This window comes from Chiloscyllium plagiosum, chromosome 34 (genome assembly GCF_004010195.1).
Source record: "Chiloscyllium plagiosum isolate BGI_BamShark_2017 chromosome 34, ASM401019v2, whole genome shotgun sequence".
Classification (NCBI taxonomy): Eukaryota; Metazoa; Chordata; class Chondrichthyes; order Orectolobiformes; family Hemiscylliidae; genus Chiloscyllium; species Chiloscyllium plagiosum.
The window spans coordinates 38,675,788-38,696,889 of NC_057743.1; the positions used below are offsets into that span (position 1 = coordinate 38,675,788).

At 42.8% G+C, this 21,102-nt stretch overlaps 1 protein-coding gene across 9 annotated transcripts in view; it reads right to left on the reverse strand.

Annotated features, from left to right (window-relative positions):
* Positions 1–21,102, reverse strand: part of casz1 (castor zinc finger 1) — a 385,070-nt gene that overhangs the window by 69,725 nt on the left and 294,243 nt on the right. For 5 of the 9 annotated variants that reach the window (XM_043676249.1, XM_043676244.1, XM_043676245.1 and 2 more), the window contains exons 10-11: positions 6,556–6,612; positions 575–665 (exon numbers count right to left, since the gene is read on the reverse strand). In XM_043676249.1, coding sequence (XP_043532184.1) covers positions 575–665; positions 6,556–6,612 — 148 coding nt within the window. The remainder of the gene's footprint in view (positions 1–574; positions 666–6,555; positions 6,613–21,102) is intronic. The other 4 variants (XM_043676251.1, XM_043676248.1, XM_043676247.1 and 1 more) reach the window with 1 other exon arrangement.

Consider the following 21,102-nt stretch of genomic DNA (forward strand, 5'->3'; position numbering starts at 1 on the left):
CTAATTCCCCTTGAAAAGTGGTTCTTGAACCTTCTAAGGAGGACTCTCCTGAAGAGGCTCAGCTCTCCTCCCCAACAGGATTTCTATTTGTCTCTTTGGTTTGTTAAAATCTATTATAATTCTACCTTCTCCCTTGACCTGAAATGCTAACTCTGTTTTTCTGTCCATAGGTGCTGCTGAATTTCTCCAGCTATTCCTCTATTTGTCGTTTGATCACCAATATCTGGAGTTCCTTATTTCATTCAGAGTGTAAGAGGGAGGTGCTACTGGGACTACACCAACACAAGAAAACACAAAACCGTTCTGACCAAGAGTCATATCGGAATCGAAATGTTAACTCTGTTTCAGTCTCCACAGATGGTGCCAGACCCGCTGAGATTTTCCCTGCGTTTGTAAACTCCGCGTTCACTGAAATTCATTTATTCTGCACTTGTCAGTTTTTTTTAATGTATAGGATACCAAAGTTGAGGACAACTGTATGAAGAATGTTATTTTTAAACATATTTTAGCATAAATAAACAAACAGAGGTGAGCTGATGTTGTTAAACTTGTGTCCTGGAGTTGGTTACAGTACCTGGTAATTGCACTCAGGATCGAGACAGTGGTAGTGCTCTCTGTACTGATAGGCACAGTGAATGTGTCCACATTGCTGACTGCCAGAGAACCTGCAAATGAGGGAATAAGAACAAGACTGATTCAGTGAAACTCCTGGGTCTTTGTCTTTAGCCATACCATTTTTATTCTGATGTCTGACTGTCAACTAAATCAGTATTCTCTGGTATTTGGAATCAGTGGACATCCTAGCTATTAACGGATGAATGTCAGATATCTCTGTATACAGGTATTCCCAGATCTTGCACTGTGACCTATGTAACCAGCCGCTGTGGTACTGGGGGGTGATAGTGCGCACGGCTGTAACAAAGTGTGTAAAACATAAGCGTGGGTCCCACGGTTTGAAGCAGGATCAGGCCATTCAGCCCATCAAAAATGTCCTGCTATTCAACATGATTAAGGTTGAACAAACATTTCAATGTCTTATACCCACGTCATCATCATTATCCTGCATGCCAGTAATGATCAGAAATTTATCAATCTGAACCCAAAACATACTCAAAGATGGAGTTTCCACAACCCTCTCTGATAGAAGAATCACAACCCTCTGAAGTATTTTATAAGTTTCAATGAGGTCACCTGTCATTTTTTGAAACTGTAGCGAATATAGGCCCAATCTCCCTTTTTGGAAGCTCCACCATCCCAGGAATAAGTATGGTTGCATTCCCTCTGTGGCAATAATATCTTTCCTGAGATAAGGAGACCAAATCTGGAATATTCCAGATGAGGTCTAACCAAACTCCAACACAACTGAAGCAAGACTTCACTCTTGTACTCAAATCCTCTGGTAATGAAGTCTTTCATCCCATTAACCTTCCTAAAAACTTGCTGCACCTGCATGTTAATCTTTGTTAATAAGGGAACCTAACCTTTCCAACCTCTTACCATTTAGGAAATGCTCTGCATATCTGTTCCTTTCACCAAAGTGAATAACTTCACATTTTTCTCTACGATATTCCATCTGCCACATTCTTGCCCATTTACTCAGCCTGCCCAAATCCATGTGAAACCTCTTTACATCTTCCTCACAGCAGATTGTCCCACTCAGCTTTGTATCATTGGAAAACATGGAAATACTACATTTGGTCCCAAGTCATCAATATATATTGTGATCAACTGGGGCCCAAGTACTGAACCGTGTGGTACCCCACTAGTTACAGTCTGAGAATGAGAAAATGACTCATTTATTCCTACTCTGTGTTTTCTGACAGTGCTAATACTCTGACAGAGTACTTAATCCAGCAGCAACGGCTGAGCTTCACTCTATCGAAATTACTTTCTGTGTTTCCCAGGGCTGATGAGTCTCCAACCAGGGGGGGTCATAGTTTTGTGGTGTGTGGTCAAGGAAAGCTCTTCACTTAGCGGGGGGTCTGGCCTTGGAAATTCTCTCGCGGGCTGTGAATGCTCAGTCGTTGATTCTATTCAACATAGGGACCAATATATTTTTGGACATGGCGGGACGCAAAGGATGCTGGGATAGCACGAGAAAGTGAAGTTAACGTAGAAGATCAACTGTGGTCATATTGAATAGTGCAGCAGGTTGCAGGGGCTGAATAGTCTCCTCCTGCTTCTGCTTCTACGTTAGGAGAAGAGAGTAATGACATACTTGGCCTGGATTAAATGTACCGAGCATCATACTCTTGGGGATGTTACAAAACAGTTGGTCAGCCATGAGGACACTCATCCCTTTAACACCCCTAACATTTCCAATTGGGTGAGGGTGAGGGGTGTAGTGGCAGAGGAGATTTCTTTTACTGATCTCTCAGTAACATTATAAATGTAGCAGGAGGACTCTGCATCAATGCCATTTGACTTCATCAGTCAGGGCATTGACTATAAAATTTGACAAGTCATGCTGCAGCTGTCTGAAACTTTCGTACGGCCATATTTGGAACATTGTGTACAGTTCTGGTCTCCACACGGGAGGAAGGATGTGGAGTCTTTGGAGAGGGTGTAAATGCGGTTTACCAGGATGTTTCCTGGATTGGAGAATTCAGCTACAAGGAGAGGTTGGACAAACTTGGATTGTTTTCATTAGAATGACAAAGGCTGAGGGGTGACCTGATTGAAGTTTATAAAATTATGAGAGGTGTGGATAGAGTGGATATTTGGAGCTTTTTTCCCAGGGTGGAAATGTCAACTATGGGGATGGGGGTCAGGGGTGGGGGTGGAGGCGGAGGCAGAGTTTAGAGTGAGGGGCAAAGTTTAAAGGAGATCTGTGAGGCAAGTTCTTTTACACAGAGGATGGCAGGTGCCTCTAGTGTGCTGCCAGGGAAGGTGATGGAAGCAGAGACGAAGGTAATGTTTAAGAGGCATTTAGATAGACACATGAACAGGCAGGGAATAGAGGGATGTGACTGAATGCAGGCTGATGAGATTGGTTTAGAATGGCATCATGGTTTGCACAGACATGGTGGGCCGAAGGGCCTGTTCCTGTACTGTTCTATGTTCTGCCAGATGGGTTTTTAATGACAATCAACAGTGCGTACATGGGGGCCATTGGGCTAGCTTTCAGATTGAAATTTCACCAGCCCCCATCATGGAGTTTGAACCCTTGTCCCAGATCATTAGCCTAGGGTTCTAGATTCCTGGTGACATTACCAATACACCACCAGCTCCCCCAATAACCATTTCCCCTCATTCCCTACCTCTGGCCACCCCTCTGAGAGCAGGAAGCAAACTGGAATTCTCCATCAGTACTCAGCAAATCGGCCTGCCACTGGGTGAGTGACCTTTAGCAGCTTCTTTGCATTGATAAGCTCCTTTATAGGTGATCCTGTAAATGTCCAAACCTCATGATTTCAGAATTTCAGAGTTCCACCTTTCCCATCTCAATCATGTACCCAAAGTGCTCATGCGCAGTCAAACAAACTATTTTCAGTAAGAAGAGTACTCTGTATATTTGTAAGGGGAGGTTTCTGAGATTGTATTAAAACTTGGAGTGGTCCCTGAGAGTGTGTTCATGCTTGGGGGAGTGCTGGGGTGGGGCAGGTTTGGCTTGGCACAAACACAATAAGGCTATAAATTCATTTCAAATAATTTGGGATTTTATCTATTTACATTTGTCTTTCTGGGCCAAATCAGACTTCGTTTATTTTTTAAACTTTATCTCCCCTGGCCACGACATTATCTTAAATATTTTAAAAAAGGCAGTAATCATCACTAACAAATGTCACGTGAATGTGTTGTGGCCATTCCACAATTCCCGAGGATGGGAATGCAAACAGCTGAGAAATGACCATTGGCCAGGTCAATATGACCAAATGGGAGCAATGATCCCTCTCAATTCTCCATCTCAGCCACTGAAAGTATTTTATTGCATTGAAGGTGCCTCATGCCTGTTTGTATCAATAAGAAAAACAAAGGCAAAAGCTAATTATTCAAATCAGATTTGGTCTGATGTAAATTTCAGACTCGGTAGCTGACATTTTAGAGGCAGGTTTTGAGTTTTATTCTGGTGGCACTTAGATAATAGACATTACTCAGAAATACAAGCTGCAAAAATCATTTTTCTCTGTTCATAGTTGTCTGCAGGTGTTATAACAATCCTAATAAGTTTCAGTTTGTGGGGAGTTCTGCTGCTTAGCTGGCAGCATAGCAACAGGGCCTGGTGTGGTGTTTTCCTTTTGTATTGTCAGAGGCAGTAGTAACCCGGACAAAGACTGGGCCCTGCTGGTGCCTGGAGATACTGTTGCTAAGCTAATGATGTCACTATGGCATCCTCATGGAATATGCAATGTCTGTTTTAAGTTGCGTTTTAATGTCTTGTCAGTCACCTTGTTATGGTTTGTTAATGTCACCGTTATGGTTAATAAGAATAGGTGGTAGGTATTAATTGTCTTTGGGTACATATAATTAAAAGAGCGCTTATGGCACAGTGGTAGTGTCCCTACTCATGGGCCAGGGGTCCCAGGGTTAAAGCCCCATCTCCTCCAGGAGTGTGTCATAACATCTCTGAACTGGTAGATACCTACTTGTAAATAGGAGAGTGGGTTCTTGTGGTGCAGTAGCAGTGTCTCTACCTCTGGGCCAAGAGTCCTCAGTTCAAGTCCAAATTTCTCCAGAGGTGTGTGATATAATATCTCTGAAAAGGTTGAATTGACTCCATTTTAATTTAGTCCCCTCCCTCTCTCCCTAACTTTCTCCCACATCTGTGGTCATTGCATTGACCCCAATGGGCTTTGCATGTAAATTGGTATTCGATCCAGAAACACGGGTGATTTAATGGTGGAGGATAAAAGAATTAAAGTAACATAGGTGATTTGACGGTGAAGAAAAAGGTTCAGAGGTGAAAAAGGCACAAAAAAATACGGGGAAGCCGGGTCACCCAGGATGTAAGACAAGAGCTGTGAGACTGAGCAAGTCAATAAACTCACTCCATAAAGAAAAACTTAGTTTTAGTCTTAGTTTTCTACTTCATTAGCTGACTTGGAGTCTTTAAACACAAATGTACAGTATTCCTTTCTGACTGATTGAAACTTCAGGTTCAATAAATGAAATGTCCTTCCAGGTTAGAGGTTAGCTGACAATCGATATGGTGCTGAATTCTGACCATCTCAACAGGTCTGTCTCAGTGGGGATTGGTGGCATTTTCAGGCTTTGGAACACCATGGACAAGCTAAACGTGAAAAACCTGCCATTCCCTGTGGTTCTGCTATTTGGTAATCTGATCCCCATATTCACACAGTGCAATCTGTGAAACTTGATGAGAAACCGAGGAAAACAGGACATGGGTAGCATTAGTGAGACAGCACCTGGAGTATTGCGTACAATCTTGAAATCACTTATCTGAGGAGGGATGTTGCTGCATTTAGAGGCAGTTCAGAGGAGGTTCTCTAGATTAATTCCAGAGATGAGGGCTTTGGTTTATGAGGAAAGATTGAGCAGTTTAGGTCAATACTTTCTTGAGTTTAGAATAATGAGAGGAGATCTAACTGAGGGATATATACGATGCAAAAGGCAGTGACAAAGTAGACATAGAGAGGATGTATCCAGAATGAGAGATCATGGTTCAATACAACGGGGTAGCAGTTTAAAACAGAGATGAGGAGAAATTATTTCTCTCAAAGGGTTGTGAATCTGTGGAATTCACTCCCCCTGAGTGTGACGGATGCTGGGACATTGAGTAAATTTAAGGTGAAGATGATCAGATTTTTAATTAGTAACAGGTTGGTAGGTTTTGAATCTGGGCTAGAGAGTGGAGTTGAGGCCAAGATGAGATCAGCCATAATTGTGTCAAAAGGTGGAGCAAGGGGCTGAATGGCCTCGTCCGGCTCCTGGGTCTTACATTCTTATGTACTTTGCTTGGGTCCTGGGCCTAGTACGATGTACTGTTGGAGGTTTCCATAGGAACCACTCTCCCTACATACTCCACCTTCACAGTCCTGTACTTCAGGCAACATGTGTTCACTTACAAATCCCCCAGTGCACTGTGGACAATCTCATACAGTCAAACTGGTCTTTCCATTCCATCTCCAATAATTTTGTATCTCATGAGCAAACATTTTCATACCCCAGCGTTTAATCTTTAATGTGGGGAAACACCAGGGCAACTCTGCAAGGCAGACAGGCCTTCACTTGAGGGAGGGAGAGTGAGGGCGGGAGGGAGGGAGGGATAGGCTGGTTAAAGCTGCAGTTAGACAGAGCTCCGTCTTAGAGAGTGGCCATGCTAACTAAAGGGATTACTCTATTGGTAAATAATTAGAGATACAGGACGGGTGTTGGTGATTGAGACCTCTCTCCAGAAACATCATTGTAAATTCACAAGGATGCAGTTTCAAGCAAATCAACTTGTTCATCTCTCCAGGATGATTTCACCCCTTCAATGACAGGCAGGAATCTAAGTCCTTGGGAGCTACAGGTAAAGTGATTGATCACAGCAGGAACAGCCCCTATCACCTTCACAACTTCAGGTCATTTTCAGAAAATAAAAAATCAACCAACCAGCATTCTCTGAGCAGATGGGGTGATTTGGGGTAGAAGCCGTCAGCAGGTAGATTACTGCAATGAAATATAAAGAACTTTAAAACATTAAGTGCCCAGCAGAGAACAATTTCATAATGAAAATACGAGCTGGGGATGGGAGGGTGGGGGGGTGAGGCTGGTTTGGGGGAGAGAATATTGGTCATCTGTTTATTTCGCTGTAACAGTAAATGTTCCCGACAAGGTGACAGAGGCAAGGTGACGAGAAGGGAACAGAACAGTTTGATTCATCAGTGAAAGGAGATCCAAGGGACAGAACCCAGCTCTCTAAAGATGGAACAAGACACCAGGTACTCCTATGAAGTTGACAAGAGGCTGAGAGAGGCTGAAGAAAGAACAGAAAACCCCCCACAGATGTCATGGTTGAGATGATTCATACAATCAGGCAAGGTTATGAGAATGGTACCACATGCACTGTAAGTTTCCGCTGGGGGATCTGGGGGGTGGTTCCCCATGACTGTCAAATCTCAGCCTGCATTATTCTGCATCTTACAGTCTGCCCAGCCCACTATTGCACATTCTGTGCAGTGAAATAAACTATTTTCAGTAATAAGAGTACGGTCTCAATATTTGCAAGGGGAGGTCTCTGGCATTTTATGAAAACTTGGAGTAGCCCCTGAGAGTGTGTTCATGCTTGGAAGAATTCTGGGCTGGGAGGGGGTGGAGGTGGTGGTGCCTGGGTGGTGGGCCAATGAAGTGTAGGTTCCTGCCCTCCAAGAAATGGAAATGACTTTCCTAATGCGTTAATATTCAGCATTCGTTCATAGCTCCATCTGCTGGGATCTATTTCAGGATCAAATTAATTTTTGGACACTGTCTTGCTAAAAAAGGCCAAGGATTGAGAATGGAGGGAGAATGGTCGCGTCACTGCAGAGAGTGAAGATGTAGGAATCTGATCGTGTGTGGGACAGAATGAGTGTGAGAGTGTGTGTGTGAATGCATGTGCACATGTATGTGTGTGTGTGTGACAGTGCAAGTGTGAAAATATGTGTGAAAGTGTATATTAGAGTGCATGTGACTGTGTATGTGTGTGAAATTGTGTGAGTGTGTGAAGAGTGTATGTGTGTGTATACATATATGAGAGAGTGCATGTGTCAGTGTGGGTGTGTATATCAACTTGTGTGTGTGTGTGGGAATGTGTGTCAGTGTAAGTGACAGTGTGTGTACCGTGAGTGTGTGTGGGGCTGGGAAGTTTCTGTTTAAATAATTACTGAGAAATAATAATAAAGATAAGGAAGGTTTGTATACAGAGGAGACAAAGACACAGTTGTTAGAATATTGTAGTTCCACTCAGTGACCTGGGTATAAATTCAGGCTGAGCAGACAACCTTCCCGTTTTATGTCAGTAATGGTTCTAAAGTGGAATCAGTTTATCTACTTCCCAAACCAACCTCGCGTGGACATGAATCTGTAGCACAAAACTGTCCTTATAATTCATAATTCATAAGTGGCAGATGGAAAATAGTTATCCGTAATTTTGCACACTGCATATCAAACCTTCACTGTAATTGTACTTCAACCTGTCTGATTCTGCTGCTCAGATTAGCTAGGAGGAAAGTGTGGGTCCATTAAAAAGACAGCAAATTAGAGAAGAAGTTGATTCAGCTCCCCCTCCCCCCCCCCCCCCCAACACACACACAATCGCCTTGCTAATATTCTCAATCAGGTATCACTATTCTGAGGAATTCAGTCCGTGACACACACCTAATGAACAACCAGAGCATCACGGTAATTGCCACCCAGAATGCTATGTAGCTAGGACTCACGCTACAAAAAAGTCCAACTAATTCAATCATCAGACAGAATTATCTCCAAGACATGACACAGGTACAGCACCAGGATGAGACTTGTTAACATCCCAACATGTTGTGTTTCGGACTGGAAGGCTACAATTGCAATCAGACAATGCCTATGATCCGGGTTTACTTTCGAGTTGCATTGGGTATAAAAGTCTTGTAGGTGCAGTGGGCAATGCCTCTGTCTCTAAGCTCCAGGTTGGAATCCCATTCTGGGACTTGACACCCAAGGGAAGTGCGTACTTAATACAGCCAACAAGTTAAGTATGAACTTGTTAATCCTTCATTCCCAAAGTATGCCGATGGCAGGCAGTAAGAGCCAATGAGATTCCTGAACAGCCATGTAATGGAAAGAAAATTGGAGCCTCTACCAATGCTGTCCCTAACTCTGGGCTATAACATGCAGATAAATGTGAAGGTAGCCACAGCAACCTGGTTTTCCTGAGTGCACCGCTACATACCACAGTGCTAATGTATCATTGAAACAAACACAGCACACACAATTGTCCAAAACAGTGGTGAGCTTAGCTTACAAAATCATCACTTCTATTTGGAATTATTTGTGAGGAGACAGTACACAAATTAGGCCTAGTTTTTCTGGAATTTAGAGGTTAACGATGGATCTGATCAAAGTCTTCAAGACACTAACAGAAAAAGACAGGGCAGATAAAGATAATCTATTCCCACTGACTGGGGATTCTAGAACTAGGGGCAGAGTCCGAGAATCAGAGTCAGACTGTCCAGGAGAAATGTGATGAAGCACTTCTACACACAAAGAAGGTAGGTGTTTGCAACTCTCTTCCACACATGGGTAATAGGTGCTGGATCAGTTGTTAATTTTACATCTGAGAGAGGTAATGTTTTTGTTAAGCAAGAGTATTAAGGGATATGGGCCAAAGGCAGACAGATGGAGTTCAATCACAGTTAAACCGCAAACTCATTGAATGGCAGAAGGGTATCGAGGGGCTGAATGGCCTATTTCTGTTCCTATGTAAATTCGGGTTCTGTGGGGAGAGGATGGGTGACAGCAGGTTCTACAGTGTTGAAGTGTGACTGTAGTCTATCATTCCCACTGTGGCTGACTGTACTTCCCTCAGTGAGAAAGGAATGTGACAAAATAACAGCAATTTAACTCTCTCTAAATGGGAATGAATTTCTGATTAAATATAATCAAAACATTGTCATATTCAAACAGGAACTTTCCCAGGAGACACTTTGCTAAGAAAATAGAATGATGACAGTGAGAAGCAGAGGGAGGACTTGAGCTTTACTGGGATCAGAGGTTCGATAGATTGGAGGGATAGGATTGAACTGGCTACTGGAATTGACAAGAAATGGGAGGAGAAACCTGGCCTTATTGGGACTTCTGAGTGTAGTGTGATAAATGAAACTTGTACTGTGGGTTGGAGCTGCCTTTGGGCAGAGAATTAAAGGTAAAGGTGGAGAATAAATGGGAAATGTTGCTGTAGAATTTAGATGGGCCACTGGGAGCTCAGTTGAGTGCTCAGTGTGCATTCTGCGAAACTCTGTGTGTGTGGTCTGCAAATGTACACAATTAAGAAGGGACTTATGATTGAAGCATGGGCTATCAGAAGAGCAGACTGAATTCTCCGTGCCTCCGGAGCACCTCCCCCCCCACCTCAGTAACTCCCTTGGCCAACTCCCAACATGCTGCTTTCTTTTCCCGGATAATTGGCTTCCACCCCTTTCTCCATTCACACTGGCTCCTTGTAATAATGTGGCAAACAAAATATGCAAAAATCAGCTCAATGATTTGGTTCATTTACGTGTAAGCGCAACTACAGCACTGGATTCAACATACTCCTTTGTAACTGAGGGGAAGATAAAACAGCAAGTTATAACAAGATGTACAAATTCACTGGAGGGTTGGCAGTGGGCAAGTCGGAATTATCAACTCTTTGTTTCAAACATCTCTCAAATACACCTTTCAGCTTCAAGCAGCTATACAGGTTGGATTATATTTTGCCTTAGAACTCTTTATTTTCATATTTAAATCCAAAATCCGTTTACTGAATGTTGTTATTGTGTTTTCACATTTTATGACAATATTTAGTTTGCATAACTGGTAATCCCTCTAATAATGAGATGCATTTGCCATTTTTTATTAAAAAAACAACTTGCTTCCTGCACCTCCCATCTCCTCCTGTCACCAGTCTGTTTTTCTCAATAAAGTCTTAAACAAGGAAAAATTATTGCATCATCCATAAAACTGTCATATCTGGAACTTGTAGTTTGAAGGGATAAGTAAAAACAGGAAATTAATGTTTATGGGTGTATCTGGGAAACTATTTGTTAAAGAAGGGGAATATATATATTTTTAACAATTTAGCTGACAGTTTTCATAAATTCAATGCCAGCTGCTCTTGATAGTGCTCCCTATGCACCCAGACTGAAGTGAGCCATCAGTAAATCTGCTGATGTTGCTCTGTCAAGCCCCACTCACTGCAAGGGTGTTTATTTAACTTTTGGACAACACTCAAGTATAATTTGTGCTTGACACATCTCCTTGTTTGCAAGGAGTGGTGGAACATGATTGGAGCCACATCCCTGTATCATCACTCAAGTACTAAAAGGTAGGTTGTCATCAATAGAAAACAAAAGTGCTGTTTCAAATGTGGCAAAAGGAAGGCACAAAGCGGCTCATTGAATGTCCCACCCTATTCCCATTAAAAACATCAAGGAGTATGGGCATGACATGCTGGAGTAGGACCAGCTATGATCTCGTTGAAGGACTGAATGGTCTCCTCCTGCTTCTATTTTATGTTAAAGGAATTTGAATTGAGCTGAATGCATTCCAGATGATGTGGAGAAAGGTGAGGAGAACAATTCTGAATTGGAAAATGGAATTTTATTCAGTAGCTGAAAGCATTCTGCTCCTCAGCTGGAAGGCGACTAGAATCAGCTCAAGGAGCTTCAACACAGTGTCGCTGTGATGCTGCTATTGTCTAGTGATCTGGAAAAGCGGGGTGTTGGCTCTAGCCAAATGTGGGAGATGTAAAGACATCCGTCTCATTGGGAAATCACATGACACTGTTAGGGAAAACTTTCCTTCAAAACCCAACTTTTTGAGTGAGATCACAATCATCTGCCTCACCCTGTGCCCCATAATGCAGGCAGTCAGCCTGGCACTGGCTCAAAGTGCTCAGTAAATCCCTCTCACACACTAATGCTTCGTTGAAGTTTCCATGCAGTGAGAGGAACTCCTGGTTTGAGCTCGCCTGGCCAAACAGCTTCAAGTAAGACCAGGGCAGCAGAGGGAAGAGCAGAAGCTCCTTTGCCTATTGCCTATTGCTGTCAAAATATGATTTTCATCTTGCACCCATCAGGACCATTGCAAGAATGCCAAACTTCAAATGGAGCAACAACTTAAACAGTGCAAGAAAAGGTAGCCGGGTGCAATCGCCATGGCAACATCTCAACCAATCAGAGTCAACTTGCCAAGCAATCAGCACCCATCCCCTTGTGTTATAAACTTCTCCTCTCTTTGATATTTGCCATCCCTGCATCCATCCCAATGAGTACAAGATGAAAAGCTTCAATGACAGTGTTCAGGTTCTGTACTGCCAAGTGACTGTTTGAAGTTAATTTCTCAGTTTGGGTTTGGGCACGTATGTCATCATTAAGTGCAAGTGTCTGAACTGGACCAGTCATGAGATTAGATTAGATTAGATTACTTACAGCGTGGAAACAGGCCCTTCGGCCCAACAAGTCCACACCGGCCCGCCGAAGCGCAATCCACCCAGACTCATTCCCCTACATTTACCCCTTCACCTAACACTACGGCCAATTTAGCATGGCCAATTCACCTAAGCTGCACATTTTTTTGGGTTGTGGGAGGAAACCGGAGCACCCGGAGGAAACCCACACAGACACGGGGAGAGATCAACACTATGCAGTGGCACCAATCAGTACCAGGCTGTAGGAGCTGGCAACTGGTAAACTGCTATGATAGAGGCTGCTGCTGCCTTGCTGAAGCTTCTTCAGAATGCCAGCATCTCAAAACGCACAGCAGTAGCTGAAATGGCCAATCGGAAGCTAATGTGCTCATTCTAACATACAAACTCCTAGCTGTTTTTGAAATTTTTTACCTGACTGAAAAGAATAAGTTTTTAACTTCTGCCTGCATTGAAGCAGACAGCTGTGTACCATCATGCACTGGCTGTTTGGGTTCACTGATCTCCAAATTGAAAATTACCTTCTCGTCCTCCCCAGCTTATTAACCAGCTCCTCAAAGAACTTAAAAATAAAAATAAACTTGCAAAGTAAGTGACCTCCCACTTAAATTGGAGCTAAGAATGTTTTTCTCTCAACAGGTTATGAAATTTGGAATGATCTTACAGAGAAAAATACAAAATAGGAGCCATTCGGCCATTCAACCCTTTGATTCTGCTTCACCATTCAATATGATCATCCAACTCAATACCTGTTCCCGCTTTCTCCCCTTTCCCTTTCTGCCCTTTAGCTCTAAGAACTACATCTAACTCCTTCCTGAAAACATCCAGCGTTTTGGCCTCAACTGCTTTATGAGGCAGAGAATTCTGCAAGGTCTCTACTCTCTGGGTGAAGACATTTCTCATCTCAGTCCAAAATGGTCTACCCGGTATCCTTAGACTGCGACCCCTGGTTCAGGACTCCTCAGTTATTGGGAACACACTTCCTGTGTTTACCCTGTCTAGTCTAGTCCTGTTAGAAGTTTATAGGTTTCTATGAGATTTCCCTCCCCTCATTCTTTTGAATTCTAGTGATTATAATCCTAACTGACTCAGTCTCAATTCATATGTCAGTGCTGCCATCTCAGTCTGGTAAACCCTTGCTGCACTCCCTCCATCACCAGAACATCCTTCCTCAGATAAGGAGAGCAAACCTACACATAATACTCTAGCTGTGGTCTCACCAAGACCCTGTATAATTGCAGTAAGACATTCCTGCTCCTGTATTTGAATCCTCTCACTATGAAGGCCAACATATCATTTGCCATCTTCACTGCCTGCTGCAGGTGCAAGCTTACTTTCAGTGATTGGTGCATGAGGACATCCAAGTCTTATTGCACATTCCCCTCCCTCAATTTACAGCCATTCAAATAATAATCTGCCTTCCTGTTTTGGCTACCAAAGTGGATAACCTCACATTTATCCACATTGTACTGCATCTGCCATGCATTTGCCCACTTACTCACCTTCTCTAAAATACACGAGGAGAAAGTGAGGGCTGCAGATGCTGGAGATCAGAGCTGAAAATGTGTTGCTGGAAAAGCGCAGCAGGTCAGGCAGCATCCAAGGAACAGGAGAATCGACGTTTCGGGCATAAGGGCTTATGCCCGAAACGTCGATTCTCCTGTTCCTTGGATGCTGCCTGACCTGCTGCGCTTTTCCAGCAACACATTTTCAGCTCTTGTCTAAAATACACTAAAGCATCTCTGCATCTTCCCCACAACTCACCCTCCCAGCCAGCTTTGTGTCATCTATAAACTTGGAGATATTACATTTAATTCCCTCATCTAAATTAATATATTATTGTGAATAGCTGTTGTCCTAGCACCCTACTTCTCAGTGCCTGCTATTCAGAAAAAGACCTGTGTATTCCCTACACTTTGTTTCCTGTTTGCTACCAGTTGTCTATCCATGTCAGTGCACTGTCCCCAATCCCAAAAGCTTTCATTTTAGATGTTAATCTTTTATGTGGGACTTGGTGCAAACCTTTTGAAAGTCCAAATAAACCATAACCATTGGCTCCACTTTATCAACTCTTCAAATTACATCCTCAAAACATTTTGGTATATTTGTCCCTTTCATAAATCCATCCTGACTCTGTCTGATTCTCACCACCACTTTTCAAGTGTTCTGCAATTAATTATTTTATAATGTACTCCAGAGATTTCCTCAGGCTAACTGGTCGATAATTCCCAGTTTTATCTCGACCTCTCTCTCCAAGTAGAGGAGTTACGTTAGCTATCCTCCAAATTGTCACATTAGCTAACCTCCAAACTGTAGGAACTGTTCCCAAGTCTATAGATTCTTGGAAGATGAAACAGTTTTACCCAGAAGAAGCAAGTCATTTAATATTTTTCAGGCAGAGGTAGATGGATTTTTGACAAACATGGGAGACAAGGGTGATGAGTCGGGTAGGAATGTCCAACTGAGGCCCGATTCAGATTAGCCAGGATCTTACTGAATGGCAAAGCAGGCTAGAGGGGCTGAATGGCCTACATCTGCTCTTAATCTGTATTTTCCTTAAAGACTGCAAATTGGAATGGAGTAGGATCCTGACAGCCTGCCCTCACCACTTTGAAAATTCCAATGCATGAGGAAGCCTAGAGGCATCTTTCTGGATTGCGATGTCGACATCACCTTGCACCAGCACATGTTCCCCACTCTATTGCCAAGGGGCCCTTTGGTTCTGTCCCATCTCCGAAGTATTTAAAATCTAGAACTCAACTCCCTCAAGGCTCTTGAATTTTGGTGTCTCTCTCACTGAATCTCTGTCATCCTGGGTCGAGAGTGCTCCAAGCATGCGATACCAAGGCATCCTTGATACTACATCCTTAAATATACACTGCCTATCAATATTCAAAGCCTTCCCCTTTTCCTAAACATTGAGGGAGTCTTCCAGCAGACGTTGTCGTAGCCAACTAGTAGCCTAAAGAAGTTAAATTTAAACTGGAACGTTTAAAGTTACAATAAAACCCACTCAGAGTTATTGTGGTATTCATTACTAGTGCTGGGCCCTCTAACCTTGATGTAATGAATATTTTAAATGGACTTTAGCAAAGCATATGCTTGTTTATCCCTCACACTAGATATTTTTGCCATCAAATTGAAGCTTCTCTTCATGCTTTGTGCCAGAATGTTATACGATAGCCAAGAGTGGAAATGCACTCTCAGTGCACTCTTAGACTCATTACATATTGACAATGATGACTGTCGAAACCCCCTCAATTATAATGAAAAACATACAAATAAACATTTGAATTGTCGCTGCCAAGTGCACCATCTGCCAAAGCAGTAAAATCCACAGGAAAAAGCTAACTAAGAGATTTTTTTTTAAAAACGGAGATTATCCCGGGTTGCTTTTTAGTGATTACACTGCAGAGTTCATTTAGCTAATTGAATACCAAAGCTTCTGCGTTTTGGGCACATTAAATGGTTTTAAAGAAAAAAAAACACATGAAGCACAGTCCTCATTTTACGATGGCATTGGTCTCTGGACAATTTCATCTCCACCACATCAGTCTAATTGTCTGATTATATTTGCTGACAATTAAATATTAATGATGTAATGACACAGTGATTGCTACAGATCTCAAATGACTACAATACTGACATTTTGATATCTGTGGATAAAAAGCTCTCCACAGTTCATGGGATGATGTAGAACTGTTTCAGTAAACACAGAGGTGAGCTTACTGTCAAAATACTGAGCTTCCAGATAGGGTGGGGGAGAGGATGTTTACCCCTTCCTGAAATCTAAATGCCTCACTAAATCGGGGCAATTTTTCAAGGACTGATGTCTAATTGTCATACAGCATCCGATCCCAACAGCAGCCTGTTCTGAGTGCTCTAACTAAGGAAATTGAAACAGTATCTCAGCTTATCTTGTACTGGTTCAACCATCAGCAAAGAAATGTTTAGACAAATTTTATGCATTATGTAGAGCAAATATCAAAACAGAGCACTTGGCAGATGCAAGGGTGGCCTCATTAAAATTCCTTAATTAAATCTCCAGCCTAAATGGAATCTGTTCCTGGATTTTTCACAGGCTACTATTTCTATTTGTTGCAAATATTGAGCTAAACTTGCATTGAGAATGCACTCCTTTTTCCACAAGGTCCTAACCCTGAAATAAATACAACAGGCTGATCTGATAGGGAATGTGATGTGCCACTTGGCCATCCAGAGGAACAACCTTTTCTGTCCTTACCCTGTCGCAAAGGAAAGAGTTGTCAATAAACATCATTGCCACCCTTTTGTTTCACTCAGACACCAGAGGGAAGAAGGGCTATGAGGATAGGTCAGGGGAGTGGTTTTCAGATCAAAGATTGGTCTGGTCCTAGAACAGGAGTAGGCCATTCAGCCCCTTGAGCCTGTTCCGCCATTCAGCGATGACATGGAGGTGCCAGTGTTGGACTGGGGCAGACAAAGTTAGAAGTGACACAACACCAGGTTATAGTCCAACTGGTTTGTTTGAAATCACAAGCTTTTGGAGCGCTGCTCCTTTGTCGGAACTGACTTCACCTCGTGAAGGAGCAATGCTCTGAAAGATTGTGATTTCAAACAAACATGTTGGACTATAACCTGGTGTCATGTGACTTCTGACTTTGACCACCCAGTGAGATCTGTGCGGGCTAATCTGTGGCCTAACTCCATATGTCTGCCTTTGGCCCATATCCCTTAATACCTTAGCTTAACAAAAATGTATCTATCTCAGATTTAAAATTAGCAAGATTGTCCAGTATCCACCACTGTTTGTGGAACAGGCTCCCAAGCCTCTCCCATCCTCTGTGTGTGTAGAAGTGCTTCCTAACATCTCTCCTGAACAGTCTGGCCCTAATTCTCAGACTATGCTCCTGGTCCCAACCAATGAAAATAGTTTATCTTTATCTACCCTGTCTTTTCCTGCTAATATCTTGAATATTTCAAATAGATCACTCCATAAACTTTCTAAATTCCAAAGAAAAAGGGCCAAATTTGTATAAGTTTTCCTCATAACTCAACCCCTTATTGAACAGCAGAGTACACTCAAGGAGCCAAATTGTCTGCTCCATAGGAAATATACATACAGAAAGAGGCCATTCAGCCCATCATATCCACACTGGCTGTAATGGAGCCTAACACCACTTTACAGCCTCTTTTTTTCCCTCCATAAGAAAATAAAGAATCTCAAAGCTCATTTCCAAGGTTGTTTGTTTTAAACACAATTTGTAGGAGCCGGTGTTGGACTGGGGTGGACAAAGTTAAAAATCACACACCAGGTTATAGTCCAACAGGTCTATTTGGAAGCACTAGCTTTCGGAGCGCTGCTCCTTCATGGTTCCAAAAGCTAGTGCTTCCAAATAAACCTGCCGGACTATAACCTGGTGATATGTGATTTTTAACTTTGTTTTTAACACCTGCACTTTATAGGTGTGTGGACTCTTATGGGGCTTTGTAACTGTTCCATTTCAGTAAAGTTAGGGATTAGCTTTACTGCTCTCATAGTGCTTCAGGCTTCCCATGTTCATCAGTTACAGAGTGGGTAAGCTACAGTCTAGTCTCTATTTCTTCATGCAAGGCCAACATTTGTTGACCATCCCCAACTGCCCTGAGTGACTTGCTCAGCCACTTTAAAGGGTAGTTAGGAGTCAACCACATTGTTGCAGGACTGGAGTCACATGTAAGCCAGACTGGATAAAGTCAGTTGATTTCCTTCCCTGAAGGACATTAGTGAACCAGATGGACTTTTAGCAACAAGCGTCATAAATGATGATTTAAATTTAAATTTCACCAACTGTTGTGGTGGGATTTGAACCCATACCTGCCTGAGGCCTGAGCCTGTGGTTGGCTCCATCAGTGACAGTGTCACTGAGCTGCCATCTCAGATCTTTGCCATCCTCTGGATTCTGGTTTTGTTCAAGTACCACAGCAGGACTAAATATTGACATTCTGACATCAACAATGGCATCTTATCCTAACGGCACTGAAATCCTGTTCTGACAGTTCACATTCCTAACAGTAATGTTGATAAAAATGACCTAAAAGTACCAATGTGCCAGCATAAGCAGTGGCTCCCATCACACCATCAATCCTGTGCCTGATGCAATTCCTTCAATTGTGAAACCAGATCTTTTCATTGCTTTAAACTGGTGAGGACGTACAGATTAAAGTTCGCATGCTCCCCCCCCCCCCCTTCAGGCAAGAATTTAAGAATTAGGAATAAGAGAAGGCCATTCAGCCCGTCAAGCCTGATGCACCATCCTATAGGATCATAGTTGATCTGATTGTGGCCTTAACTCCACCTTCCTGTTTGTCCTTCCCAAAACACTTGACTGGAAACCTAACTCAGTCTTGAATATATTCAATGACCCAGCCTTTACTGACCACCGGTGAAGAAACTGCCAAAGACTAACAATCCTCTCAGAGAACAGTATTACCCCCATTTCAGTCATAACTAGGAGGACTCATTATTTTGAAACTGTGTCCCTTAATCAGTGGAATAGTGGACAAGATCGCAAAGAGAACTTGATCAATTGGTTCAAGGGCTGAGGGTTGGCAGATGGAGTTTAATGTGGATAAATGTGAGGTATTGCATTTTGGTAAAACAAACAAGCGCAAGGCTTATACAGTAAATGGTAGGGCCCTGGGTAATGTTGTAGAACAGAGTGTCCTAGGGGTTCAGGTACATAATTCTTTGAAATTTGTGTCAGAGGTAGACAGGGTGGTGAAGAAGGTGTTTAGCAGACTTGCCTTCATTGCTGAGCCCTTTGAGAATAGCAGTTGGGATGTCATGTTGAGGTTGTACAGGACGCTGGTGAGGTCACTTTTGGAGTATTGTGGGCAATTCTGGTCTCCCTGTTACAGGAAGGATATTATTAAGCTGGAGAGGGTTCAGAAAAGATTGACCAGAATGTTGCCAGGAATGGAGGGTTTGAAACATAAAAATAGACTGGAAAGACTGGGACATTTTTACCTGGAACTTGGGAGGTTGAGCAGTGACCTTATTAAGTTTTATAAAATCATAAAGGGCATAGATAAGGTAGGGGGGCATATGTTGAAGGTGAGAGGAGAGAGATTTTAAAAAGAACATGAGGGGCAACCTTTTTTACACAGAGAGTGGTTAGTGTGTGGAATGTACTGCCAGAGGAAGTGATGGATGCAGGTACACAAAAAATGTTTAAAGTACATTTAGATACAATCATGAAAGGAAATGTTTGGAGGGATATGGGTCAAATGCTGGAAAATGGGCCAAGATTAATTTGGGATATCTGGTCGGCATGGACTGGTTGGACCGAAGGATCTGTTTCCACATTGATCGACTCTGTGACTCTAACTCCAGATTCCCCAATGAGGGGGAAACATCCTTTCAGCGTGCATTCTGTCAAATCCTCTCAGGATCTTATAACCTTCAAAAAGATCACCTCTCATCCTTCTACAGGATAAAGGCTTGACCTGCTCAGTCTCTCATCACACTAGTATTTATATCAGCCACCTCTGTCACCCTCAACAGTTTGAATTCAAATAAACTTTAGACATGGAGAGATTCTGGGGTGGAATGAGATCATTAAACTCATCCAATCCATACAAGTCCCAGGATGGCCAATGCAGCCACCTGAGGGTTTTGATTCCGAATCAGTGGAGCAATGATGACTGGATCAGAGCAGGAAGGAAAGGAAACAATTTCAGGCGTTGTTGTTCCCCTGATTCTAAACTGAAATAAAGAATAGTTGGTCCTCACTGACAGGGACAAAATCCAACAAATACCTGCAAGATCCTGGGATACCATGAAAGGTTCATCTGGAGCCAAGGAGGCTGTAATGGATGGATGTGTTCACTTTCAGCAGAATATGAAATAATCAATTGCTGTAAAATGGAGATGGGGTTCATTCTCAAGCCACATGCTCTCTTGGGCTTTGGAGCCAGCAGACATAAGGAGGAAACACATCTGATACATTTGAGTAAGGAGCAGGATTAGCCACTTGGCACCCGCTCAGCCATGTCCAACCATCAAAGCAGATCTGATTACTCTATGTTGCCGCCTCCTCCTGATATTTCATTCCCTTGTACTTCAAACCTCTATCGCCTCTACCTTAACAAAACTCAAAAACTCTGCTCCCACTGTCTTTGAGGAAGAAGTTTCTAGAGAGCTGTGATCCTCAGACTTCACAGAAGGGGAAATGGGACATGTCATGTGACACTTCAGAGGAACGCTGTTAACTTGGGGCAATAGAGAAACAAAACAAAATCAGGGGAGGTGCTCAATGGATAATTGATGTTGCTTGTTGCATCCTATTTTGCAAGAATTAAAATAAGTCCCTACATTTGAAGCACAGGTAGACATCTCCCAACAATACTGCACTGGTTCAAATTTAGATCTCTGCAGATTTCACCCAAAAATCACTTGAGCTCAGCTCCTCTTGGTGCTCAGAGATGGTTAGTTTGGGGAGCAGTGGGCATACAAACACCATTGATTACAAGTGCCTTCTAGTTCAAATATTTGGTATGTAATTGATTGTTTGAATTATTTATCTTCTCCTCAGTTAAGTCATAGAACTAACAACACAGAAGAGGTCCTTCAGCACATCAAGTCTATACTGGCAAAAATATACCGGACCTGCTCTCGTCCTGCTTTCCTGCACTGGGCCCATCGCCTTGAATGTTACAATAGTATGAGTGTTTGTCCAAGTACTTTTTAAAGGATGGGAGGTGTCCCATTTCAGCTCCCATCCCAGATTCCCAACAGCCTGTGGGTGAAAAAGGTTTCTCCTCAGAGTCAGCGGGAGCTCGATGCTCCGTGTGGCTCTGGGTTTACGTGTGGTACCTGTATCTCTGACGCACAGTCCTTACTCGAGATGAGGAGGTGTGAGGACTAGTCTGTGCTATGGACCAGCCTCCACTGTCGGCAGTGTTCTCCCAAGGCACCATGTTCAGTTGCACACAGCAGTTAAAGGGACAATGTCTTGAATATTATTTAAGAACCAGTCTGCCATTCTGTGAAAGCC